Source organism: Hemibagrus wyckioides, linkage group LG07 (assembly GCF_019097595.1).
Source record: "Hemibagrus wyckioides isolate EC202008001 linkage group LG07, SWU_Hwy_1.0, whole genome shotgun sequence".
NCBI lineage: Eukaryota > Metazoa > Chordata > Actinopteri > Siluriformes > Bagridae > Hemibagrus > Hemibagrus wyckioides.
In genome coordinates, this window is record NC_080716.1 from 18,817,410 (window position 1) to 18,844,900 (window position 27,491).

The 27,491-nt window shown below is 41.4% G+C and overlaps 1 protein-coding gene across 3 annotated transcripts in view; it reads left to right on the forward strand.

Annotated features, from left to right (window-relative positions):
• The window catches only part of plcb3 (phospholipase C, beta 3 (phosphatidylinositol-specific)), a 64,756-nt gene that overhangs the window by 23,562 nt on the left and 13,703 nt on the right, over positions 1 to 27,491 (forward strand). For 2 of the 3 annotated variants that reach the window (XM_058394306.1, XM_058394307.1), the window contains exons 3-17: positions 14,914 to 14,982; positions 15,939 to 16,079; positions 16,497 to 16,576; positions 17,258 to 17,311; positions 17,509 to 17,581; positions 21,695 to 21,795; positions 22,011 to 22,177; positions 22,261 to 22,407; positions 22,806 to 22,963; positions 23,738 to 23,820; positions 24,336 to 24,420; positions 25,686 to 25,833; positions 26,111 to 26,224; positions 26,373 to 26,449; positions 27,010 to 27,106. In XM_058394306.1, the coding sequence (XP_058250289.1) occupies positions 14,914 to 14,982; positions 15,939 to 16,079; positions 16,497 to 16,576; positions 17,258 to 17,311; positions 17,509 to 17,581; positions 21,695 to 21,795; positions 22,011 to 22,177; positions 22,261 to 22,407; positions 22,806 to 22,963; positions 23,738 to 23,820; positions 24,336 to 24,420; positions 25,686 to 25,833; positions 26,111 to 26,224; positions 26,373 to 26,449; positions 27,010 to 27,106 (1,594 nt within the window). The remainder of the gene's footprint in view (positions 1 to 14,913; positions 14,983 to 15,938; positions 16,080 to 16,496; positions 16,577 to 17,257; positions 17,312 to 17,508; positions 17,582 to 21,694; positions 21,796 to 22,010; positions 22,178 to 22,260; positions 22,408 to 22,805; positions 22,964 to 23,737; positions 23,821 to 24,335; positions 24,421 to 25,685; positions 25,834 to 26,110; positions 26,225 to 26,372; positions 26,450 to 27,009; positions 27,107 to 27,491) is intronic. The other variant, XM_058394308.1, reaches the window with a different exon arrangement.

Sequence of the window (27,491 nt, forward strand, 5' to 3'; positions counted from 1 at the left end):
GTAAGTAAGTAACGCTGTAGAATAGTTTTTGTTAGTAAAAGGAAAACACACCCTGTTGAAAACCTCCTCCCATGTATTATTCTCATACTATCTACGACTATTCCTCAGAATTCATGAATACAGGCTAGTAGAGCACGCACTGTGCTGGAGGGACATGTTTTGCTGGGATGTTTTGAATATACTTAGAGGGAAACGTCTATCCTAATGGGATTGGTCTCTTACATTCCAGGACGATAGTCCATTTGTTTACAATGCACGAGGGCTCACTGAATGGTGTGATGGGTATGAAAATGAAATCATATGATATGACCTGCACAGTAACCAAATGTTAGAGATTTCTGAGTGACGTGTAATGCTAAGTTTACATGTACAGCGTGTCGGAGTGACAAAGCGAACAGAGATCATTCATTTTTAATGAGAGCGACTTCTGAGTGATAGTAGACGTTGGGGACTAGATGTTGGTGTGTCCAGCAATGCAACAAAGATGAGAAAAGTTATGGAAAATATGGAGCGACTTGGTTTAGCAGCTAACAATGAGAATAAAGGCAGTAGAGAGCATGTGAGCCTTAGCAAAGAGGACACATTGCTTCTCCTTCGTCTCGTGTTATATGATGCAGATACACACTGATGAATTTTACAAACTAACCCTCCAAGAATGTTTCTTTTTAGTGGCAGGAAAACTGATCTGGAATGCTAGTTGCACCACCCACTGATAAACTTTATTACCATGGCAACAAGAAGTAGAAACGCCTACAGACTGCGTTCTCCAGCTCCATCATGAAAACATCAGTTGAGAAAAATTCCCAAAAGTTGGGAAAATGGTGTTTGGCTTTAGATTATAGTTCCAGAGAATGTCTTGATTTCAATATCAGTGTATACTGAATGGAAATCTCTGTTTATTTGTTCATATCAGTTTTTCCCGAAATGTTGAGAATTGATCTTTGGAAGAAGGAAATTCTGACTTCATATATACATATAGTCGTTTCATGTTAAAAGAGATAGATGTTGAGCTTTCACATGATTCATAAACGTACTCGTATCTTACTTTAAGAAGCCTCGTGAACATGTTCTCGTGGAAAATTTTGCCACACCAGAGGCACTTCTTCTGTTTCCTCTTTCCTTGTTGAAAGACTTGTGTAACCTTTTTAATTTGTCACTCACTTCTTCATACCTTTACTCTCCTCACAAAGTCCTTCCTATTGCACAGTTACGTAAATTTGATGAGATTTATTAAATAATTGGCTAGAGTTCGAATCCCAGGTCCACCGACATGCCACTGCTGGGCCCCTGAGCCCTGGCCCTTAACCCTCAATTGCTCAGTTGTGTGAAATGAGATTGATAGTCGCTCTGGATAAGGGCATCTGCCAAATGCAAGAAATGTAAACGTCTGAAAGAAGTTGCACAATTATAGCAGATATAAACATTTGTTCCCCCACCAGACTTAATGTTTTTTAATTTCTCTTGAGGTTAATAAGCCCAAAATGAAGCTTGAAGCTGTCTTGATATTTTTACCATTTCAGAAAAGTAACAAAAATCGAAATAATTTTCTCATAACAGATAACTGCACTCTCAACATCTATCAACAAGTGAAAAATGCAATATATGGCCAAATACATGTGGACCCCAGATCATCATACACACATGTGCCATCCTTCTGTACTGCTTATCAAACACAGGGTTGTAGAGTCTATACAGTGGGACTCGGGGCACAAGGTAGGGACACCCTGGTCATGGTGCCAACCCAGCATGGGGCACAAACACACACACACTGACACACTGTTGACAGTTTAGAGATGTCGATCAGCCTACAATTCGTGTATTTGGACTTGGGGTGGATATCGCAGTACACAAAGGACAACCCTTAAGCACAGGGAACACATACAAACTAAAGACACACAGGGCGGAGACAGGAATTGAACCACTAACCCCTGGAGGAGACAAGCTTGCTTAGCCATTTTATTACTTAGCCGCTCCCACAGTTGAACATCAGATTCCAGACTCTTATAAGAAGGTTTTCTACTAGATTTTGGAGCGTGGCTGTGGGGATTTGTGTTCATTCAGCTACAAGAGCATTAGTGAGGTCAGGCACTGATGAAGGGAGAAGAGGTCTAGGGGGCAATTAGCTTTTCATTTCATCTCAGTGGTGTTTAGTGAGGGTGAGGTCAGGGCTCTATACAGGCCACTTGAGTTTTTGAGAACTTCTCAACAATGGGAAAGCAGGTCTTTGAGGAGGTTACTTTCTTTGAGTGTGTTTTGGTCCCAACTACCCCCCGAGCTGCTGTTAATGATAATGAATCAACCTTCTGAGCAGCCAGAAATGTTCTGATAACTGTGCTGTGCTCTAATAGCAATTGACGACCTAATACTAAGTCTTTTAATAATATTTATTAATACTTAATTTAAGGGTTAAATATATGACAGGATAATATGACAGCTAATGGAATTGTATTATATTGTACTTTCTCATGTTTGTTTCTATTTTGAATTATGTTTGATGTCTTTAGCTGGAGATTCAATAAGAACCCGTTCTAAAGAATCCAACTAAATATCGACTATCATATTTTGTCATTTCAGGTATATATTTTCTCAAACAACTTCTCGAGTTATTTGCTCTCAAATGAAGCGATATAACAAGTTCATGTAGAAAAAGGAAAGACGTGAAGGAAGGATAGTTGAGTCATACCATGAACAAGTGATGTTTTGGTGTAGTCCAGCAAACACTTACACAAGAAAAAATATCGCAGGAAACACTAAAAGAAACTGCTGAGAAACTCCAATTCAAATTTTGTCACATACACAATCATAGACAGTACAACATGTAATCAAATGCTTTTTACGACTGTCCATGTATAAAAATCCAGAGTCAATTTTGTTTTACTTTGCTTTTAAAGAAAAGGCCAAATAAAATAGAATAATAAGGAAATAAATCTGTTTTGTTTCGGCACCGTGTACTTCATCCAGAGTCCCGAAGTTTGAGAATAACACACCACACCACACCACACCACAACAAAGAAGATCGACTCTATACATTTCCACAGTGCTGGAGTTTGCCCTTGTCAGAAATAAAGCCCAGATACAACATGTGAGTCAGCCCGCTGGCTGTTGAACAAAAAGAAACATGGGTGGCCTTGTACAGCAGAAGAGTCTGAATAAAACATAGCTACCTTTAAAGGCAAGAGTCGCATGTCAGAGTTGTTTTTTCTGATGGAAATATTTTAAGGCTGACATGCTCTCATTTAAAACCAGACAGAGCGTTCTTCTCCAAAATGTATACACTGTAATAAAAACTCTATAAACCTTTTTCTTTTATTACTGGAGGATGAGTTTTATCTCCTGCTGTATTTTGTTTTTCTGTGTAGTGCATCAGTGGCACATTCATGGGAACCACCTCTTGCACTTGTCATGTATTTTCCACAAATGGGTTGGTTGATGTGTATATCTTGTGACCCTTTAGATTTAAAATGAAAAACATTTCCCCCACTTTCTACTCAGTTTGGTCTTGAAACTCCATGAAGCCAGACTAACACATTTTTTCTGCTGCATCACATGGCTAAGTAACACAGTCTGTGGGGAGAGAGCTGTCTGCCCTCTTCCACATAACTGAGCTCACGATTGAATTGAACTGAGGAAGATGCCTTTAACATCGCCACACATATATTACAGCACAGTGGAATTCTTTTCTTCATATCCCAGCTGAGGAAATTGGGATCAAAGCGCAGGGGCAGTGGTGATATTGCAGCCTTGCTCAGTTGCCCAACAGTGGAGTTTGGCGGTGCTGGGGCTTGAACCCTGATCCTCTGATCAACAGCCCAGAGCCTTAACAACTTGAGCCGCCACTGCCCCACTGGCTGGTGTCATTGTGAGTGACAGAAGAGAGATTGTGCTAAGAGATCACAGCCAGATCATCTTTTTTTTATCCTTCACTTCTGGCTACAGATAGCTGTAACATCATCAGGATTTGATCTCACAATCTCCCAACAATAGAGTGAAGGTGTTTCTGTTGAACTGCTCAGGTACCTCTTTTTTTTTTTAGTATCCTAGATAATATTCTGTTATCCGAATGGAGAGAAATCTGGATTTTCCAACTTTTTTTTTGAGTTAAACATGAACGTTATAGGGAAATGTAGGCATTTACTTTAATACAACTTGAATTCTCAGATGCAGCCATTCATTTTCTTCATGTACTTGCTCACATCACATCTGAGATTGTGTTTCCTGATGAAGGATCGTGACAGATGCCTTATATTTACAGATGCCCCATCATCTGTCCTTAAGCTTCCATTATAAGTCAGTTTGCGTTTTAATTGATTGACAATTAATGATTTTTTTTTTTGGAAATGAAGGAACATGCAAAGTTATGGTTTGCAGTAATCACAGAGATTAGGTTACAGACTCCACTGTGTACAACACCACTGTGATTAATAGTCACAGTGTTTAGACTTTTGTGTGGTAGAGTTACAGATGTGGACATAATGTGTTTAAAGATCATATTAATTACCCTGCATGATAGTTTATGATGGATTATTACACAGAAGTCCTGTTGAATGCTTGATTCTCACTGGTCAGAAGAAGATGCTTTTTATTAATGCGCTCATTCTGATGCGATCTTGTTGCTATGGTAACAGCTAACATGGGCACCTGTATGGTGGAGGATCACATAAACGAATAAAAAAAACATTGTTTATATGGTGAAGGAGATGATGGTGTTATATGGTGTTACAGCTTTATAACAGGGAGTAAAGCTGGAGCTTTCTGTTCACGACAGAGATGATGAGATTCTTTATCATTAACTACGTATACACTACATGTTCTTTAGTGAAGTCAAGAAAACACGTTCGAGTGGGAAAATCGCCGTGCTACATCCTGTTGTTGATTATTTGCCTCCAACGGCATGGCCCCCCATGTTGTATTTCTCACTCATCGGTGTTATTGTCTGTATTTCTTTAAGTCGTGTGCTGTGCTTTGTGTGAGACCCATTTTTAAAGACAAAGTGGAGGACCCGGAGACACGAGGTGTGAGCTTACATTGTTTAATCTTCTTCCGTGCCAAGTCATTTAACAGGAAGAAAGAAAGCTTACTGTGTGTATCTGCTCTTCTTCCAGCACGACTTAACAAAACTTCTTGACTTAATGCTCACTTGGAGTGTGAGTGTGTATAAAAAATGTGTGTGCGCGCTTGTGGCATGTGTTTACTTGTGGCGTGTGTATATGTGATTGTGACTCTGTGTGTGGGATCTTTCTCTCACTCTGAATTGGTGTGTGTGTCTGTGTGGAGGAGCAAGGATAGGGTCCTTCTCTCTCTGAATTGGTATATCAAGCCCATTAAAACAAAACAAATTGTTTTATACAGACACGTACGTGTCTGACGATTTTATCTCCAGAAACATTTCCTAACACCTGTTTTGCATGTAATCTAATGCATAACTACACAACTCAGCTGAGAAAAGCTAGCCCATGACCCTTTCCTTTTCCAAGCCGACCAGCTACACTAAAGTCTTCTTTTCTCTGAAATATGGAAACACCTTGCAGTCAGAGTTTCCTTCAAGCTCTTCCAAAAGAATTCCGATGTGCTTTTATTTACTAGTGCTGTTATGACTCCTCCATAATGGATTAGCATTCGTAAGCTCTTTGGTACGTGTTGTAGCGTCTTCGTGGTTAACGTGAGGATGTGGCTTTAGGTCTGTAGTGTTAATGGAAGGCTGGTCAGTAGGACCTCAGGGCTTTTGCTTTTGTCCTTTCTCCATTAGCCTCATTGGGTTTTGCAGTAAAAGTGAGGTTTGGGAGCTAGTGGCACTAGGCTAATAGTTAGCACTGCAGGTGGTACATTAGCATGCACTCAGCTGTGGTTTAGCTTAACCTTAATTTCTCTGGGGGGGTTTTTTCCGCCTCTTTCTTTACATGTATCTGCTTTTATGTGTGTTTTATGTCCATAATTTTGCTCTCCTTTCTGTTCACTCTCTTCTCAAGTGCCTGATTTCTCTTCTCTGTCTCATTCTGTCTCGTTCTGTGTCCCTCATTCACAGCGTTTCTTTTCTTCTCTTCCCATGTGCCATGTCTCTCCTGTGTCGTGGACAGCTGGTGGTCATCAGAACAGAACAGAAAAGCAACAGTGTTGTCCGTTTTGTATAAATGGAGAGATGATGAATTTTCCTTGCTCAACATTCTGTATCTGTCCATCTCTCGTTTTATCTGCAAGCGTGGGAAAACTTGCAGGAAATGGTTGGGTAGCTATGCAGCACAACTTGTCCTGTGCCCTCTTAACCCATAACTAACCCCTAAATCCATCCTGTCTGTTTTGTTTTTCTTTTATCTCTCCTGCAACAGATAAAATACATAGAGAGAGAGAGAGAGCAGATCATTCCGGACAAATCTCCACTCCTGTCACTTTCTCTCTCCCTTTCTCTTCCGTATTCTTCTGTATTCTTCCTCTTTCTGTGTTTAGAAGGCTGGCAGGAAGTCTGGGGATAGAAGTGACAGATACACTGAAGGAGCTTTTGTAAATGTGTGGATGATATTTCGAACAGGATGTCTTCTTTAAAGGCCGTCGTTTCGTGAGTGAGAGAGGACGTTAAATCATGATCTGAAAGAGACATCGGAAGCATGGTGAGGAGGATCGGAATCAGTCAAGACGGACAGTTTGAACAAAATGATGGCTCTGAATTAAAGCAGCCTGTAAGGAAACAAGAGCATGTGTGTGTCAGATAGAAACGTAAACGAGCCACGACAGGAAGTGGAATGAAGTGAAAGTGGTGCTGTTCCTAAACCGGGTTTAACTTCATCTATCTCTATTTGAAATGTTTTTGGAGAGATGGAAATGGGGGGGGGGGATGGCTGGAGAATGTTTTGTGTAGTCAGTGCTTCTATAATGCTGAGGAAAATGATAGGAAAAAATAGTTTTATTGATTGGATTGCTGTTTTGCTGCCATGTTCATCCGATATCATAAAACTGTCTCAGAAAGTATATTATTTTCCCATATTTTCCTACTTTTCAGTACAAGCAGTGCTTAAAGTGAAATGTAAACTCAGCGTTCACTTTATTAGGAACACCTGCATCATGTAGCAGCAGCACAATGCATAAAATCATGACACAGGATCAAGTGCTTCAGTTAGTGTTCATATCAAATCATCAGAATGGAGAAAATATGTGAATGTGGTTGCTGGTGCCAGAAAGACTAGTTTTCAGAAATGGTAATATCTCCTGGGAGTTTACACAGAATTAAATAAATATATAACAATAAAAAAAAAAAAATACATCCAGTAAGCAACACTGATTGTAGACGTGTCTAACTGATGAGAGAGAAAGCTAAATATGAGACTGTGTTAATAGTGAATTATTAAGGATACTTAACAGGATACTTGTGTTGCTTGTTGATGCCGAGCTCAGTTAAAGCAACAAAATGTCATACATGTTTAATTTTTATTTTCTTCTGCATAGTCTATTTATTTTAGAAAAGAGATTAGGCAGACAATTAATGCTCAATATTATTCAAAGTCCATCTGAATTCACTGTCAAACAGAGCGGCACATGCTCAAATACAGGAAGTGTGTTTTCTGGGTTGATAATGTGAGCATTTCCTCTCTGGTCTGTCTCCCACTTTTCTCTCTTCCCCAGAAGTGGACTTTCATTCCTGATGTTGAATTCCTCTTTTTTTTTTTTAAAAGCACGCGCGCACACACACGCGCGCACACACACACACACACATATACACGCATGCATATAAGTCTGGTTTATTAGAATAAATGTAACAGGTTGTAGACTTAATCGTGTAAATAACGTCTATATGAAGGGTGCCCTCGGCTGCCTGCTCCAGGGAGATGTTTTCCTCCCTTTTGTGGCAAAGGAATGAGGAATATTCAAACTTTCTTACTCAAAATAGCCAGATTATTACCACTCAGTCTATGGTGGGAGTGCAGGCATGTATGGTTTGTGTGTGAAAAAGAGCTGTCTGACTGAGGAGGAGATCAGTACTGTTTTTACTGATGGATGGATAGACGGCCAGACAGACAGACAGACAGACAGGAGTAGAGATTTCTAGAAAAAAAAGATCAGAACTGGAGGGGAATGAATGTGTACAAAACACACAGCACTCTTTCCTTTCTCCATTTTTTTTATTCTATCTCTCTTCTTTTCCTTTTCCTCCTGTAATTATGCCTCATCTCCACTGATTAGCTGCACACTTCCTATCATCTCCTCCCTCTCATCTACAAACTAAATCATCTCTCTCTCTCTCTCTCTCTGTCACACACATACACACACACCACTCAACTATTCTCTCTTCTCCAGTGGTTAAATTTAACTTCTTCTCTTCTTTAAATCCGTCTTTCCTCTCTTCTCTCCCTTCTTTTTTTCCCTCTTAATTGTCTTGATGTCTCAATTAACAATATTAAATAGAATCAGATGGCAAATGGTGTTTTAGTGAAGGGTGTGAAGTGTTATTAAATGTTCTCTCGCGACTAGCAATTCCATGCTTTCTCACAACTCAATAATTTGTCATGCAAACTTCAGGATCCTGTCGGTCTCTCGAGTTCTTCCACTCTCCCCCTCGGGAGAAACTGTCTCTGCATGGAGCTGGCTTTGAGCACAGGGGCAGGTTTTGGGCCTCTTAGTTCCAGTGACAAGAAGTCAGTCTCTAGTACACTGCAGTTCTTTGTGAATATTCATTTATTCAGCTGCAGCAAGAACTTACATTTAGGTGCCCTTATCCAGAACGACTTACAATTCATGTCATTTTTTTATACTACTGAGAAATTGAGGGTCGGTGGACTACAGGTTGGTGGAACTGGGATATGATCCCACAACCTGCTGGGCCCTTGACCTCTTAAGCAAGGGGAACAGGTTCACATAGACCTGGGATTCCAACTCACAACCTTCCAATCAGTTACCCAACACCTTAACCACTCAGCAACCACATCCCCTACACTTTATCCTGGGATCACACTGTGTGTGAGACAGGAACACTCCCTGAATGGGATCTTCATCACAGGACACCGAACACACACACCATCACACACTCATTTGCACCTAAGGGCAGTTTACTGTAGCCAGTCCACCCACTTTCATGTGTTTTAAAGGTGGAAGGAAAAAACACAAAAAGAAACCTGAAGAACTAGGACAGAACCAAGAACCCTGGAGCTGTGAGCCATCTAGACACCCATGTGTGAATATATTCAAGTTTTATTTAAATATTTTTTTATTCAATATAGTATTTTTCTAAAACAAACCCATTTTCAGGAGATATGAAACACAAGGAATGGGAGAACTGTTGGCCGGTTCAGCACAAAACGTTAGTTATTTTCTGTCCAGTTTCCTTGTTGTGCTTTATTGAGTATTTGAGCAAAACAATGTTTAAGTATGAGCATTGAGTCATGAATGAATTTGTAATGTTGTACTCAGAAACTGAAACTGTCTTTCCTGCTTTCTGTGACTGAGTGTGACTATACACACTGTGAGTGACAAAGAGCAGGTATGAGAGAGAGAGAACATGATTGAGGACAGTTCTCTGCTCTCAGGAGTATAACATGTCCATGATCCCATCACTCACACACACACACACACACAGTGTATATTCCATCCAAGAAATAGCACAATCTCTCTCTCACACACAGCAAATCTCTCTCTTGCGCTCTCTCTCCTCTCTCTCTCTCTCTCTCTCTCTCTCTCTCTCTCTCTCTCTCTCTCTCTCTCTCTTTCTCTCTCTTTCTCTCCCCCCCCACACACACCCTGCTCAGCTGTTCATCATTGTATGTTTCATCCAGCAAATATCTCTCACTCACTCATTCACTCACACACGCACACACACGCACACACACACACACATACACATACATACATACACACACAAACACACACACACTCTTTCTCTCTCTCTCTCTCTCTCTCTCTCGCTCTCTCTCACACACACACACAAACAAGACTAAACAGGAAGAGACTATTGCTACAGGTTACAAGAGTTACGCTCCACTATAAATATGAATAAATATGATTCTTAGATGGCTGTGTGTGTGTGTGTGTGTGTGTGTTTATTAGAGAGAAAACAGTTTCATGTTGGAAAGCAGGAGATCTTTGAATTGTGCCTCTGAATATGTAAATAATATGAAAATTGCATGGGTAGTGGAACAGTGATAGAGTTCTGATCGCAGCAGTGTTTAGGATTTGTTTCAGTCAGAGAGCCCTGGACAAAAGGTCTAGTCAGAGTCACTGGGTCAGAGGTCAAAGGTCAGAAAAGAGCCTCAGGCTTCCGGAAGGAGGGCGTCACATTCGTCATCCAGGTTACTCACAGCGTTACACAACACTGTTTAACACACGAGCACACACAGTTTCTTTGTTGCTTCACTTATTTTGATCAGATATTCCTACAGAAGCCACCAGCACCACACACACATGCACGCACGTGCGCACACACACACACACACAGAATGCAGGTTGCAGCAAACGGCTTCTTTTTTTTTTTTTTTTTTTTTTTTTGTGGCATGTTGTATAGTAGGTTGGAGTTTCCCATACTCGTGTTTCATGAGTCTCTTGCCGTTCCTGTTCCTCCATGGTTGGCTGTCCTGATCCAAACCAGCACTCAGAAAACCAGTTAGACTTCAGGAGCGATAGAACATGTATCGACAAACAGTTAAAGCTTATCTTTCAAAAGCACCTGCTTTATGGACCAATGGAGCTGGTGGTTTTCATGGCAGTTTACCATTTCTTTATTCAATATCTCTGAAAAGTGCTGCACTTTTGTTAAGCTTGCGCTGCACAGATGTGTTTTTTTTTTTAAGTAAGTCCAGTTTACAGGACTGTACAATTTACTGTCTCTGTTCTTCTAGTCTTTCTCCAGTGTGTGAGAACACTGATAAATAGAGTGGCAGATTGTTTGACAAGGCATGGTTAGTGAGGGAAGAATATGCTGTGTGTGTGTGTGTGGTTCTCGTGCCCTCATGCCACCAATCAATGTACAGGAAACAGCATTGAGCTGTTGAGAAGAAACATGCCATGGGAAAGAGAGGACTAAAAAAACACATCCGTGTGTGTGAGTAAGTGTGTGAAACAAATTCTTGTGCCTTCATGTACTACAGAGACCTAAGCATTTAAATATTCGACAGCTCCACTTTAAGGGAACAGAACATGCAGACACACGCTGCAACATGCACACACATGCACGACTGCTCAGCCTACACAAACACACAGGAAGATATGCGACAAGTCCTGACCCGTACACGCAAAACACAACCTGTTGTACAAGCGGGTCTGTAGTCTCTGCCACAGCCGATGGACCGTAACAGACAGCTCCGATCGGCTGGATCTGGTAGATAACGAGGCGTACGAGGTGTTTGACAAGTTTGTCCCTTCAGAGAGTCATGATTAGAGATCTAGGTATAACAACAATGTGGCCTGAGGCTGGAGATAAACTGGGCGGTTTGCCCGATATGTAACGTGTCGATAACATCATGATGTGATTTTATGACTTATTGTGTTTATCATTTGCAATTTACATGCATAGTAATCTGTTTATAATCTAAAATGGTCGTAATCTTGATTCTGTTCAATCACAATGAAAACGATTTATATCCGAAATCCAAATGCAGTAAAATATTTGATCTGAATTACCCCCTTGTTTACCTCGTGACTCTCATATTGGGTAAGAAAAGAGTGCATTTTGTTTTAAAGCAGAATGGTAAGCAACCTGAATTTTCCTCTTCTGAACTTCTGCTGTAACTAATTATGATGTAAAATGTAAAAACCCGAAGCACAGCAGTCGAATACTCGACTAAACCCTGAGCTTTTGTTAGCTGCTTTGATGGGATTGTTGTGGTGAAGTTGACTCAGAATTGCCTCAAAGCTTCCTACTTGTTATCTTCAGCACACGTTATTGCTGGTTTGTTTTTGTGGCTGTAACTTAACAAAGAGTGATGTTGAGTTATATAGAAAGCTGGAATTCATCAGGGGTATAACGTCAGGATTTAACTTAGTTTTATGCATTTGAGTATATAATATAAGGACAGATCAGCTTTGTAGTGTATGAAAGATAAGAGGATAAGTTTGTCGTCTTGTAAACAGATGTTTCGTAGATTAAACGGTTCATTCAGAATCAGCAAGTTCATCGAAATCTCTTCATATAAAAATGTTCTGGGTGCCCCTCCTCCATGTCCACTCTCTGGTGAAGTGGTCAAGATGTTTATGGATGTGACAGTGAATGTTTGGGGGGAAAAGTCTTCAAGCTGTTGTGTTCAGCGCTGTGTTTTTTTTATGATAGCTATCCGGGGACACAGGCAGGTTTCCAGGCTTAAGGGATGTGAAATAGCTGAGCCTGGATCATTGTGAACGCTGGGTGAATCGAATCCTGGGTTATCTTATTTCACGTTTAACACAGCACTGGATAACAATTAACCCCGTGTATTGATAATCTGACGTTTCACACTGTACATGCCTAAATCCTGGGTTAATGTTCCTATTTAGTACACTTATGGTGTCAACAACCATGATGGATAAATATAGTGAGAGAACAAATCACTGTGCAAATACACATCAGTGAGAAAAAAATGTTGTGACGCAAATCCTCTTTAGCTGTTTCAATTCTCCTGAGAGGCACAAAGGCAAGAAAAGAAAGCAATTCTTTTTACTACTGTTTACACGAAATGCATAGTTTCTGTGACTCTAGAAAACATGTGATATAAGGAACGCACTGTTTCATTTCTGAGGTGTCCGCTGCTGTAATGTTCATTGGTTTACACTGTAGGTTAACACTGCCACAGAGCTGCTAACTCTGCTTCAGAGAAGTGGAACCCTGGGCAAAAATCACTGGTAATAAATTAGCGCTTTGAAATGACCAGTGTGAAAGGTTCATCTACCCCGGGTTTAGTACAGCGGTAACCCGGGGTTAATCTCGGTGTGAAAAGCCCTGCAGTGTAGTGTAGAGGAAAGCTGAAGGAATTGCACAAAAATCACAGTGAGAAATGTAAACCTCCTGACTTCACGCTTTATCTTTATGTAAATTCATGTGCTATTAAACACATTAGACCACGAGACCACAGATGCACCTATTGAGGCACAGCAACAGCTATCAACTAGTTCTACATTTTATTTAACAAAATAAAGTGTCCAGAGTGTGTGTCCATATCCGCCTAGTGTCCGGAGTGTGTGTCCATGTCCCTTTAGTGTCCGGAATGTGTGTCCATGTCCCTCTAGTGTTTGGAGTGTGTGTCTATGCCCCTCTAGTGTTTGGAGTGTGTGTCCATGTCCCGCATCTCTCTAGTGTCCAGAGTGTGTGTCCATGGTTCCCCTAATGTCCAGAGTGTGTGTGTCCATGTCCCTCTAGTGTTAGAGAGTGTGTCCATGCCCCTCTAGTGTCCTGAGTGTGTGTCCATGCCCCTCTAGTGTCCTGAGTGTGTGTCCATGCCCCTCTAGTGTCCTGAGTGTGTGTCCATGTCCCTCTAGTGTCTGCAGTGTGTGTCCATGTCCCTCTAGTGTCCTGAGTGTGTGTCCATGTCCCTCTAGTGTCTGCAGTGTGTGTCCATGTCCCTCTAGTGTTTGGAGTATGTGTCCATGTCCCTTTAGTGTCCAGAATGTGTGTCCATCTCCCTCTAGTGTCTGGATTGTGTGTCTATGTCCCTCCAGTGTCTGGATTATGTGTCCATGTCCCTGTAGTGTCTGGAGTGTGTGTCTGTGGTCCCTTATGTGTTTGAAGTGTGTGTCCATGTCCCCATGGTGTCCGGAGTGTGTGTCCACGTCCTTCTAGTGTCCGGAGTGTGTGTCCATCTGCCTTATGTGTTTGAAGTGTGTCCCCCTATTGTTCTGAGTGTGTCCATGTCCCTCTAGTGTTTGGAGTGTGTGTTCATGTTCCTCTAGTGTCCAGATTGTGTGTCCATGTCCCACTTCCCTAGTGGAATCCTACCAGTAACCTCTAACCGGTCACACAGACCCGAGGGAACATTCAGCTCAACAACTTTATCATTACAGAGAGCCAGAGAAAGTGAGTCCGGTCGCCAAATAAGAGAAAACAGAATCCGAATAAAGCAGCTTCGACACAATGAGGAGAGCATTTGATTTCAAAGATGAAGAGGTCACGAGAGAAAGGAGGGTACAAAGGATGAAAGAGAAAAAGAGCGAAACCAGAGCCAGAGAGAGAGAGAGTATTTACCCTCCTGCTCTGCTTTGTTTACCGTGCCCGTTTACGAGCCGCTTTGTGTACAGAGCGCCCGAGCTCGGCCGTGCTTTTGTTTCTATACAGCCGCAGTTCCTCCCGCACACCCAGGATTCGGGCTGGAACCTGGATTTGCGAGCATGTCATAACCTTTTTGTCTGCGAGGTCATGGCATAGTGCGTTTATAATTATTGGTCAGTGTTTGGCGAGTCTCTCTACGTCTGAGTCGCAACGCTGACGTCTGGATGTGACTTTTCACTCCAGTGTTCCAGCGTGGGACTGCGGCTGACTAAACAACTGAGCTCACCGAGAAGCTGTTATTGAAATCATCAGAGGAAAAAACTCTTTCAGTCTCTCCAGGTCAATGCTGTCACTGGAAAATCAGGGCTAATATCCGGTCAATCATTAATATGGCACACCTTTTTGTCATATCACATTGGAGATTTCATCCCAAATTAACTTCCATGTCTTCTCTCCTTTTCCCTTGCTACAAGTCCTCATTATTACGATCCTGCCACAAAATCTCATCTCCACTTTCAATGTAGAACTTTGCACTTCAAATTTAAACCAGGATTACTTCGCTCCACTTGCTGCCTACTTCAGCAGTGCCGGTCTGTTAGGCAGCGTTCAGTGTTTTCACACAGAGTGGTCTTCACAGTTTTGTTATTCTCTGTCTCGGGTGAATAACAGTGCGACTTGTGTAAAAGCCAGAGTTCAGCGGTGCAGATGGTTTGCGAGTACACTCATGCGATTGTTTATAATGGTCTATTTTCATTTCTCCTCAGGAGGTCGAGATTGTGGACATCAGCCATATCAGAGACACCAGAACAGGGAAGTTTGCCAAGATGCCAAAGGTACTGTGTGTGTAAGAGTGTGTGTTTTCGTATTAACCGTTTTATAGCTTTAATGGTGTGTGTGTGTGTGTGTGTGCGCGCAAGTGTGCGAGTCATTTTATACCTATCATGTTTTTAACTGCTCTATGTGTTTTGTGTTGTTTTAGCTCTATGGAATTAAACCTGAATAAATAAGAGGCATATATAATTATATATACATTCCTTGACATACCAGCATCTGAAAATAATAGATATTACAGACATCTCACTGAGCCTCCTTTCTTAGGTCCTGTTGGCCTACCTACGGTGCCCTGGTGTCCTTAGGACGGTTTATTGGCAGCCATTTTTTAGATGATGTGCTTATGTTTGCAAGACCAGACCTCCCTGACTGACCCACAAAGTTCACAACCCTACAGTTAGGGAGAAATAACCCCACTCCATTAACTCCACCAATTCAATTCCAATTTAAACGATACACATTGTCACAATAATCTATATTTATAGGGATTTATATCCCTTTGAAAGTTTCAGAGGACTCGTCAGGGAGTCCGGGCTCTTCTCGGTGACCCTGGATAGTGGGGTTTGGGTCAGTGCAGTATACCTGTGTAGAAGAAGAGAAATAAAACAATGCCAAATGCAGCGATGGTGTATTTCGTATGAATATATTGTGAGGAGTCCTAGGATATGCATAGGACAGTGTTTAGGATTACAGCAGCAGATCTTAGTCTGGAGTCTTAGGCATAAACAGGTCAACCCAAACACACACACACACACACACACACACACACACACACTGGCCTTCCTCTCTTATCGTTGCTCCAGTGCTAGTGCAGAGGAAGCCACACTGTCTGCGGTGTAACGACTTGCAGGAAGTGTGGTGTGTCTCATGGACCCAGTCTGTTGCACTGAGGTCCAGAATCTGACTGTGTGTGTGTGTGTGTTTGTGTGTGGGTGTGTGTGTGGGTGTGTGTGTGTAGGACCAACGCGTGCGTGATTGGCTGGGCTTTGGTAAAGGAGAGAGCAATGTGGAGGCTAAGCTAATAACAGTCATCTACGGCAACGACCTGGTCAACATCTCCTTCCTTAACTTCCAGGCCATGGCGGAGGACACTGCCAAGGTAACCATGGCAACCAAACACCACACTCCCCGCTCTCTGCAATGGCTGCCTACAGTTTCTCTGTCATGTCTGTCTCTAAGTTTCTCGCCCACTCTGTCAACTAATACATCTAAAACAATCATTTCTTTAAAATGTCGAGGACTTTTTTTTATACTCTGTGACACAATAAAGCTAGATGTAGCAGCAGTTTATAATGATAAAGGCAGAACAACAGTCATGTAAATAAAAATCAATTAGTGCAAAAGCAGAACAGGACCAGACCAAATTTAATTCTATTCCCTAGAACCTTTTTTTAAAGAGAATCCTGTTTCTTAATTGGGCATCCTTTTACATCTCACTCCAACTGGTTTATTCTGTTTACTCATTGTGTGTGTATGTGTGTGTGTATGTGTGTGTGTGTGTTTACTGTATCTCCAGGTGTGGACTGAAGAGCTGTTTAAACTTGCCACAAACATACTGTCCCAAAACGCCTCACGCAACACCTTCTTACTCAAGGCGTGAGTATTGTGTTAATGTGTGTATGTAGCTGTGTGTGTTTATTGTGTATTTGTGTATATAGGTGTGTAATGAGCTGGAGATCAAGGACAATTCATCCAAAAGAAAATATGAAGAGAGAGATAGCTTCAAAGATGTACTGTCTGTTTACATTTATTAGCTAGATGTCAACAGAAGGTCCTCGCACCACACCAAACTTTGTGTGTGTGTGTGTCAACATGTCCTTATCATTACCAGCTTGCAGCCCGTGATGTTTTCCAGTGTTTTACACATTGCTGTAAATGTATAACACACGCGTCCATCTGCTCTCTCGCTCCCCTTTCTCTCTTTATTCAATCTCAGAAAGCTCCACTCGTCCTCCAGGCCAAAGACAAAAGGGTTATAGTGTCCTGTCTCATACTCTCAAAAATATTTTGGAAAGAAAAAGCAAAACTGAAATCGTGAGCTGTGATTTGATGCTCTAATAAGCGCTTCTCAGATCCTAATCTCACGTGTTTAACGTTAAAGATTTACAATGCATGGGAAAATGTAGGTATTGTGGGTATCAGGTGAAAAATAAATGTGAATATAATAGCTCCAATGGCACATGAAGGCAACACCAGGAGTTTTATTGTGGCGGATAAGGTCGATAGTTCACACTGTTAATTTTTTTTTTATTTTATTTTCTTCTTCCCCCAATGAAGATACACCAAGCTCATACTGCAGGTCACCCAAGATGGGAAAATCCCACTAAAGAAGTGAGTATGATCTCTCACACACACACAGCTGTATTATTTTCACCACATCTTGTTTCATAAAGTCGGTTTTCCTTCCGCTCTTTACTTTTGTTCTCAGTTTAGCTAGTGGTGCATAGCTCTCGAAACAAGTGTATGCAAATTGCATGAACGGACGGTCCTCGTAATGACTCTCGGAGCTCTTTAACTCTCTTTCTCAGTATTCTGAAGATGTTTTCTGACAAGAGGCGAGCGGAGACAGCGCTGGAACAGTGCAACATCATGAATAACAAGGTATTCACGCATTAATCCCTCATTTTATCCCTTCATGTCTTTCCCCTGTTCACTTATAAGACATATACATGTTTAGTGAAACACACAAAAATCTCTTGAGGCTCTTGTGTCACCAGAGCTGTGGATTCAGGAGCAGTACAGATTGCATCCTATTCTGGAGCCTCTGCATGTGGGTCTAATAATAAAACACAATTCGAAAGTCGATTGCAAACATATTATCAAATCATAAACAACATACCACAACCTAAGAGTCAGCAGCCCTGATAAAGATGATGGAGCTCTAGGACATTCACACAGATTTTCTCTACTTTAGAAAGGTTTTATGTTTTTTATGTTATTCATCTACACTGACCAGGCATAACATTATGACCACCTGCCTAATATTGTGTTGTTCCCCCCTCTTGCTGCCAAAACAGCCCTTACCCATCATGCACTGTGTATTCTGACACCTTTCTATCAGAACCAGCATTAACTTCTTCAGCAATTTGAGCAACAGTTTTTATGACCCTGTCGCCGGTTCACCACTGTTCCTTCCTTGGACCACTTTTGATAGATACTGACCACTGCAGACCGGGAACACCCCACCAGAGCTGCAGTTTTGGAGATGCTCTGATCCAGTCGTCTAGCCATCACAACTTGGCCCTTGTCAAACTCACTCAAATCCTTACACTTGCCCATTTTTCCTGCTTAATAGGACAGATTTGTACATTTGTATCTTGTGAAATTGTCGTGTCTTCTTCCACTTCATCTTCATTAGACAAGCTTTTATATTTTAAGTCTGAATTTACATTCATGATCAAACTCTGGTTGCTAGAACTGGACTTTAACAGACAAGTGATGTGATGTACACAGTGAAATGATATGAAATAGATGCACTGTTGGAACATCACTTGACCAGTCAAATGAGTGTACTGGAGCTAACTACAGTATAATTTACTACAACAGCATGTCCATACACCACAACCCATAATTGTTTCATTAATTAAAGGATCATGCATAGTTTGTATTCATATACAGTGATGTTTAATATTGTGGAACCTCCCTGAAACCAGTTAACCCAGTTAGTCCTTATTCTTCTTTAGGAAAATTAATAACACAAAACCAAAAAAAAATGGGGAAAGCATCTATCTATCTATCTGTCTGTCTATCTGTCTATCTGTCTATCTATCTATCTATCTGTCTGTCTGTCTGTCTATCTATCTATCTATCTATCTATCTATCTATCTATCTATCTATCTATCTATCTATCTATCTATCTATCTATCTATCTATCTATCTATCTATCTATCTATCTATCTATCTATCTAAAAACTTCAGAGATGCATCTTTACCTCTGACTGCTACAAAATGCTGACACTGGAGACTGTTTCCAAAAATGGCAAATAAATGTCTTCACACTGAAATCTCCAGCATGTTAACAATCACATTTTTTTTAAAAAAATGTGGAGTATCTTCCATACAAGGCAGTTATTACTTGTTTGCTATTGAGGTAAAAAAAAAAAAATTAGATCTAGTGTATTAATATATTGCTGTTATTAAGGAGAATATTCATATCTATCAGAGCTGCTTTTCTAGAAAGTTCAGCAACATCTGTCCAACCACATGTTATGCTTTTAACAACATTGTTGAATAAAAATACAAGGTGAAGCAGAAATTGTTATGTCTTGTTTCTGTTGCATGAGGTATTTTCAAATGAAGCAGATTCTGCTCGTTTGCTCAGGGTTAAGTAGGGGTTAAAACCTGGTGTGGTATCGATTTGTGGCATACGTGGCATTTAGCATTGTGGCACATGTGGCATTTAGTTTTGATGCAATTAGTTTACAGAAAACTGTGAGTGTTCTCTTTTAGGTTGTTCACAGTATGACCCAGGACAATGAAATGACCGAAACGAGGGATTTGTTTCAGGTTGTCCAGGCAGCTGCTGGCTACTGCGAGTCTTTAGTGCTGTAGCCTGCTGCCCTCAGCTGGTGCAAATCAGAATTTCATGCTGTACAGTGAAGTGATATGGCAAGGGTGTCAAAATATACAGTGAGGGGGAAAAAATTATTTGATCCCCTGCAGATTTTGTACGTTTTCCCACTGACAAAGAAATGATCAGTCTGTAATTTTAATGGTAGGTGTATTTGAACAGTGAGAGGCAGAATAACAACCAAAAAAATCCAGAAAAATGCATTTCAGAAAAGTTCTACATTGATTTGCATTTTAATGAGTGAAATAAGTATTTTATCCCCTATCAATCAGAAAGATTTCTGGCTCCCAGGTGTCTTTTATACAGGTAAGGAGCTGAGATTACAGTAGGATCTCAGCTCATTAACTGTATGAAAGACACCTGTCCACAGAAGGAAGCAATCAATCAGATTCCAAACTCTCCATCATGGCCAAGACCAAAGAGCTGTCCATGGATGTCAGGGACAAGATTGTAGACCTACACAAGGCTGGAATGAGCTACAAGACCATCGCCAAGCAGCTTGGTGAGAAGATGACAACAGTTGGTGCGATTATTCCCAAATGGAAGAAACACAAAAGGACTGTCAATCTCCCTCGGTCTGGGGCTCCATGCAAGATCTCACCTCATGGAGTTTCAATGATCATGAGAACGGTGAGGAATCAGCCCAGAATTACACTGGAGGATTTTGTCAATGATCTCAAGGCAGCTGGGACCATAGTCACCAAGAAACAATTGGTAACACACTACGCCATGAAAGACTGAAATCCAGTAGCGCCCGCAAGGTCCCCCTGCTAAAGAAAGCACGTGTACAGGCTCATCTGAAGTTTGCCAGTGAACATGGGTGAAAGTGTTGTGGTCAAATGAGACCAAAATCCAGCTCTTTGGCATCAACTCAACTCGTCGTGTTTGCCAATGACTCCAAGAAGACCATCCCCACCGTCAAACATGGAGGTGGAAACATTATGCTTTGGGGGTGTTTTTCTGCTAAGGGGACAGGACAACCGTACCACATCAAAGGGACGATGGACGGAGCCATGTACCATAAAATCTTGGGTGAGAACCTCCTTCCCTCAGCCAGGGCATTGAAAATGGGTCGTGGATGCAAAGAGGAGTGGGCCCAAATTCCTTGAGATGTGAGATGTGTGCAAACCCGGTGGCCAACTATAAGAAATGTCTGACGTCTGTGATTGCCAACAAGGGTCTGCCACCAAGTACTAAGTCATGTTTTGCAAAGGGGTCAAATACTTATTTCACTCAATAAAATGCAAATCAATGTATAACTTTTTTGAAATGTGTTTTTCTGGATTTTTTTGTTGTTATTCTGTCTCTCACTGTTCAGATAAACCTACCATTAAAATTACAGACTGATCATTTCTTTGTCAGTGGGCAAACGTACAAAATCAGCAGGGGATCAAATAATTTTTTCCCTCACTGTATGTTGTGAAGCCTTGTTTATTCATTCTGCTCCGATTCGTCGGTTTATTTTGGTCTGATTTTTGTCTTCAGCTTGTTTGCAATGAAAAAATGCAGCCACACAGGCCTTATAATTGGACTCTCCTGCTGCAGGGATTAATATCAAGCTGCATCTTTGTATACTTGTAGAGTGTTCACACAGAGCAACTGCTGTGTTATTAATACCTGGATGATACACTAAAACTTCACATTTATGTGATGAAGTGTGACACTTTTGGTAGATTATAATTAAACTGGGCCAGAGCTGTCGAGAGATCAGTCTGCTGCTGAAGTTTTCTAACTAGTTGATGCACTAAGCGAGAATGTTGTTACACAATGATACTAAGCTACACAATGTGTTTATAGCCTTAATTGAAGTCTGGACATTGTGGCTGTACTGCCGCCAGTCAGGTAGAGAAAGTACAGCAAAATGATCCTTCACTTCCATATAATGCAAAACGTTAGTGATGTGAGACATCAGATGTTAAGATCATGAATTCCAGTTGCTACTGTACATGCCCAAACACTACATCTACATCTGAGTCACAGCCTCAATGTTCTAAAGGTCATGACGCTGGAATTTGCTAGTTATGTTTCATGCAAACTCCTGTTTTTTTGTATTCAGAACGCTTCAAAACTGGAGCTTATCTGTTGTCACCAGCGATGTATAAGTACACCAAGTGTTTAAGAGCCATTTGATCTGTCTCCCTCAGGCAGATGGGATCAAGCTGGAGGATTTCACCTGGGAAAAGTTCCAGACCTTCCTGAACAAGCTGTGCCTGAGGCCCGAGATCGAGCGCATCATCCTGGATCTGTGAGTGATAGACGGTGGATGAGAATGTTGTTCTGTTCAACACGTTTGTTTCAGGTTTTATTTATTTGAATATGGAAGATGTACTGAAATGAAAAAAAAGGTGATGTTCACCACATGTGCAGACATTGCGCTTACACAACTGGAGAAAACAATGCAATGATTATATGACACTGTGTTGTCCTTGAGACTTATAAAGTGTGTGTGTGTGTGCCCAGTGGCTCTAAAGCGAAGCCCTTTCTATCCCTGGATCAGATGTTGGACTTCATCAACCGCAAGCAAAGGGACTCGCGGTTGAACGAGGTGCTCTACCCCCCCCTGAAGCGAGAGCAGGTACGACAGCTCATGGAAAAATACGAGAGTAACCTCCACCAGCTGGAACGAGGTAAACGCACATACACACACAATAGAAGATATAGTAGGAGCAGGATAATGAGATAATTGTAATATAATTGTCTGTGTGTGTAGACCAGATCTCTCTAATGACTTTCAATAAGTATCTGGGAGGAGAGGAAAACGCAGTGGTACCCCCTGAAAGGTTCGACATCATGGACGATATGAACCAGTCGCTGTCTCATTATTTTATCAACTCTTCACACAACACCTACCTCACAGGTCTGTACACTTCCTGTTAAAACGTCCTACATTTTAAATACCGTCTTATTCACAATTACCTGCAAAAATCTAAATCCAAAAGACCATTCTCTGCTCAGTAGGAAGCATCTCCATCCTGTGTGCTGCACTGTGGACACTGTGGACTCCTGTGTGGGGAAAACTGGGAAAATGGAATTCTTAGATATTTCTCACCTGTTGTTTTTTTTTTAATTGTTTTGATTCTATGATCTGAAATTTGTTGTCTTTTTATTTGTGTTCAGGGTTTTCCTGGAGAAATAGCTTTACAGTATAACTAAGTTATAAAGGGAGTGAACACAGAGCTCAGGCTGCAGTGGAGAGTTTGTGCTCAGGATCTTAAACATTATTTTGTGTGTGTGTGTGTGTGTGTGTGTGTGTAGTGGGTCAGTTAACAGGTCTGTCCTCAGTGGAGATGTACAGACAGGTTTTGCTCACCGGTTGCCGCTGTATTGAGTTGGACTGCTGGAAAGGTCGTCCACCTGATGAAGAGCCCATTATCACACACGGCTTCACCATGACAACCGAAATCCCCTTCAAGGTGCGGCCATCTGCCCGAGTCTTTCTGTTCATCTCTCTCTCTCTCTCTCTCTCTCTCTCCATACTTATTCTGTTCATCTCTCTATCTATCTCTCTCTCTCCATACTTATTCTGTTCATCTCTTTCTCCATACTTATTCTGTTCATCTCTTTCTCTCCATACTTATTCTGTTCATCTCTTTCTCTCCATACGTATTCTGTTCATCTCTCTCTCCATACTTATTCTGTTCATCTCTCTCTCCATACTTATTCTGTTCATCTCTTTCTCTCCATACTTATTCTGTTCATCTCTCTCTCCATACTTATTCTGTTCATCTCTCTCTCCATACTTATTCTGTTCATCTCTCTCTCCATACTTATTCTGTTCATCTCTCTCTCTCCATACTTATTCTGTTCATCTCTCTCTCTCCCCATACTTATTCTGTTCATCTCTCTCTCCATACTTATTCTGTTCATCTCTTTCTCTCCATACTTATTCTGTTCATCTCTCTCTATATACTTATTCTGTTCATCTCTCTCTCTCTCTCTCTCTCTCTCTCTCTCTCTCCATACTGTACTTATTCTGGTCATCTCTCTCTCTCCATACTTGTTCTGTTCATCTCTCTCTCTCCATACTGTATTTATTCTGTTCATCACTCTCATCATGCTTATTCTGTCTTATTCTTATCTCTCTCACCATACACTCCATACAGAGTTTATCTCTCTAACACTGTTTCATATTCGCTTGCCTATATGCAGGTGACATTTTCCCATTTCCGTTCTGTCTCTCTCTGCAGGAGGTGATTGAAGCCATTGCTGAGAGTGCCTTTAAGACCTCTCAATACCCCGTCATCCTCTCTTTCGAGAATCATGTCGACTCGTAAGTGTAAATCTCAAACTGTGTGTGTGTGTGTGTGTGTGTGTACTCAGTGTTGATAACAGTGCTAAAAAGTATTTAGATTATTATTATTTTTTATATGAACATTATACTCTCTTATACCACAGCAAGTTTGAGCTCTGAAATCTGAGTGATCAATTGATGTTGCACAACTTATTGTTTCTATGGCAACATCTAATTCACAAAATCACTTTGAACAGATTACAGAACATGCTGTGATTAGATATGGAGAAAAAGAATTCTGTAGAGACACATATTTGACGTTTGCAAGAAGTGTCCAGTGTCAGCACTGTAACGGTTAGAGATTTTTGTGTGTTGTTGTATGACTTTGGTGTAATTATTGATGAATTTCTGATATCTCCTGACCCTATTGTGTTTTATGTCACAAAGTCCTTCTAAAGAATTTATTGCAATTTCTGTCATACATGTTATTGTCTACCAAGCATAGTCATTTTAACTTCTCTGCACCTCTCTCCGTCTCATTTGTTTATTATCAGCGCACGGCAGCAGGCTAAGATGGCGGAATACTGTCGCTCCATATTCGGTGATGCCTTGCTCATTGAACCTTTAGAGAAATACCCGGTGAGTGCCAAGTGTTCATTGGTAGAGTAACATTCTGCCATTGCTTCAGCAGGTCTGTCATTGTCATTGACTGAATGTGAAAACCTTTATATTGCTTATGTCCATGATGTTGCCCTAATAGTGTATTGAACATGCCAGTATTGATTTTGTATTCGTGTTCATTTACACTGATCAGGCATAACGTTATGAGCAGTGAGAGGTGAAGTGAATAAGACTGATTATCTCCTCATCATGGCACCTGTTAGTGGGTGGGATATATTAGGCAGCAAGTGAACATTTTGTCCTCAAAGTTGATGTGTTAGAAGCAGGAAAAATGGGCAAGAGTAAGGATTTGAGCGAGTTTGATGAGGGCCAAATTGTGATGGCTAGACCACTGGATCAGAGCATCTCCAAAACTGCAGCTCTTGTGGAGTGTTCCTGGTCTGCAGTGGTCAGTATCTATCAAAAGTGGTCCATGGAAGGAACACTGGAGAACCGGTGACACGGTCATGGACGCATTGATGCACATAAGGGAGCAAAGGCTGGCCCGTGTGATCCGATTCAACAGACTAGGTACTGTTGCTCAAATTGCTGAAGAAATTAATGCTGGTTCTGATAGAAAGGTGTCAGAATACACAGTGCATCACAGTTTGTTGCATATGGGGCTGCCTAGCCACAGACCAGTCAGGGTGCCCATGCTGACCCCTGCACCACAGAAAGCATGCGAGTATCAGAACTGAACCACGAAGCAATGGAAGAAGGTGGTCTGGTCTGATGAATCACGTTTTCTATAACATCACATGGTGCATGTGCGTTGCTTACCAGGGGAACACATGGCGGTATTCTCTGATAACTGTGGCCTCTTTCAGCAGGATAATGTGTTGTGCCACAAAGCAAAAATGGTTCAGGAATGGTTTGATGAGCACAACGAGTTTGAGGTGTTGACTTGGCCTCCAGTTTCCCCAGATCTCAGTCCAATCGAGAATCTGTGTGATGTGCTGGACAAACAAGTCTGACTCATGGAGGCCCCACCTCACAACTTACAGGACTTAAAGGATCTGCTGCCATCATCTTGGTGCCAGATACCACAGCTCACCTTCAGGGATCATAGGGAGTCCATGCCTCGATGACTCAGGGCTGTTTTGGAAAAGGGGGGACCAACACCATATTAGGCAGGTGGTCATAAAGTTATGCCTGATCTGTGTATGTCTGTTGATGTGCTGATTGTGAATCAGTTTTCAGCATGGATAGCATAATAAAGTTGTCCGCCTTGTGGTTTGTTGCAGCTGACCCAAGGTCAGCTGTTGCCCAGTCCTCAGGAGCTGATGGGGAAAATCCTGGTAAAGAACAAGAAGAAGCATCACCACCACGCAACTAACGGAGGCAGCGTCAGACGTAAGGAGGGAGCGGACGAGCAGGCCTCGTCTCTCAACGGTGAGCACACGCATTCGGGAGTTAACACCGTTAAATACACATTCAGGTTTTCATTCCTCACTTCCATTCACCGTCATTCAGAAAGGCACATCCAAAATCATCACACTATTCAGCCATCCACTGCCCAAGTCTTTTACTGATTCCATTTCCATGTTTGCGCTCAGAAGCTTCCATGAACATTTGATTTACAGAAATCATTCTTATTCATAAATCCCATTTTCTCTCTGATTGTGTCATCTATCCATTTCATATCCATTTCATATCCATGCATAATAAGATTTGTGTTTAGATGCTCCAATGCCTGAAGGGGAGACAAGCCAGAACATGTCCAATGGGGGCGAGAAGCTTGCAGAGAGGATGAGCAAAGACAGTGACATGCGGAAGTCTTTTGGTGGGTTGGGGCTTGATTGACATGTAGTCTGCACCAATCACCGTGCAGGCTAATGTCAGGTGGTGGTGTCGTTATCTAGCACATGCATCGTTAATGTTGTTTTTACGTGTTGTTTTTTTGTTATGTTGATTTACTCATTGTAATGTAGATCGGGGAGATGGAGATAGTGAAGAAGAGGAGGAGGAAGAGCCAGTGACTGACCCTAAAAAGCACCATTCGGATGAGGTTAGTCAGATCTCTCTCTCTCTCTCTCTCTCTCTCTCTCTCTCTCTCTCTCACACACACACACACTTTCATTCACAAATTCTCTCTTCTCTTTCTTCTTTTATACTTTTCCTTCTTTGTCTGCATTTCTCTGTTTCTCTTCACTTTAGATAAAAGATCAAACTTTTTTTTGAATTTTTAATAAATTATAAACATTTGTCTCTTTATTTTTCTTTACATTCCAAGCCATTTTGTGATCAACATGATTTCTATTTATTATCATTTAATTTCTTTAAATGCTTTTATTCTATGTATCCACTTCACATTTTACCAGAGCTAAAAATAGTATCTTGTACTTTGTGTTCAGCTCAGTTTTTCCGACAAAGATGTGTTTTTTGTGTTCAAAAGATATGTTTGTGTTATGTTTTCTCCTAGAAATAGTAACATTTGCTCAAAAATGAACAGACTACTGAGGATTAATATTGCGGCAGTAACATCAAGAGGAATTTGAATTGATTTATTCGGGTTCATTCACACTCAGTCTGTTCTTGTCTTTCTTTTCTTCTTGTTCTGTGCTGCAGGGAACAGCATACAGTGAAGTCAATGCTACTGAAGAGATGTCTACGCTGGTCAACTACATTGAACCGGTCAAATTCAAATCCTTTGACTCGGCAGCCAGTGAGTATTGACACACTGTGTCTGTGTGTGTGTGAGTGAGACTGAATGTGAGCGAGTGTGCGTACATGCATGTATCTGTGTGTGTGTGTGTGTGTGTGTGTGTGAGTGAGACTGAATGTGAGCGAGTGTGCGTACATGCATGTATCTGTGTGTGTGTGTGTGTGTGTGTGTGTGAGTGAGACTGAATGTGAGCGAGTGTGCGTACATGCATGTATCTGTGTGTGTGTGTGTGAGTGAGACTGAATGTGAGCGAGTGTGCGTACATGCATGTATCTGTGTGTGTGTGTGAGACTGAATATGAGCGAGTGTGCATACATGCATGTATCTGTGTGTGTGTGTGTGTGTGTGAGACTGAATATGAGCGAGTGTGCGTACATGCATGTAT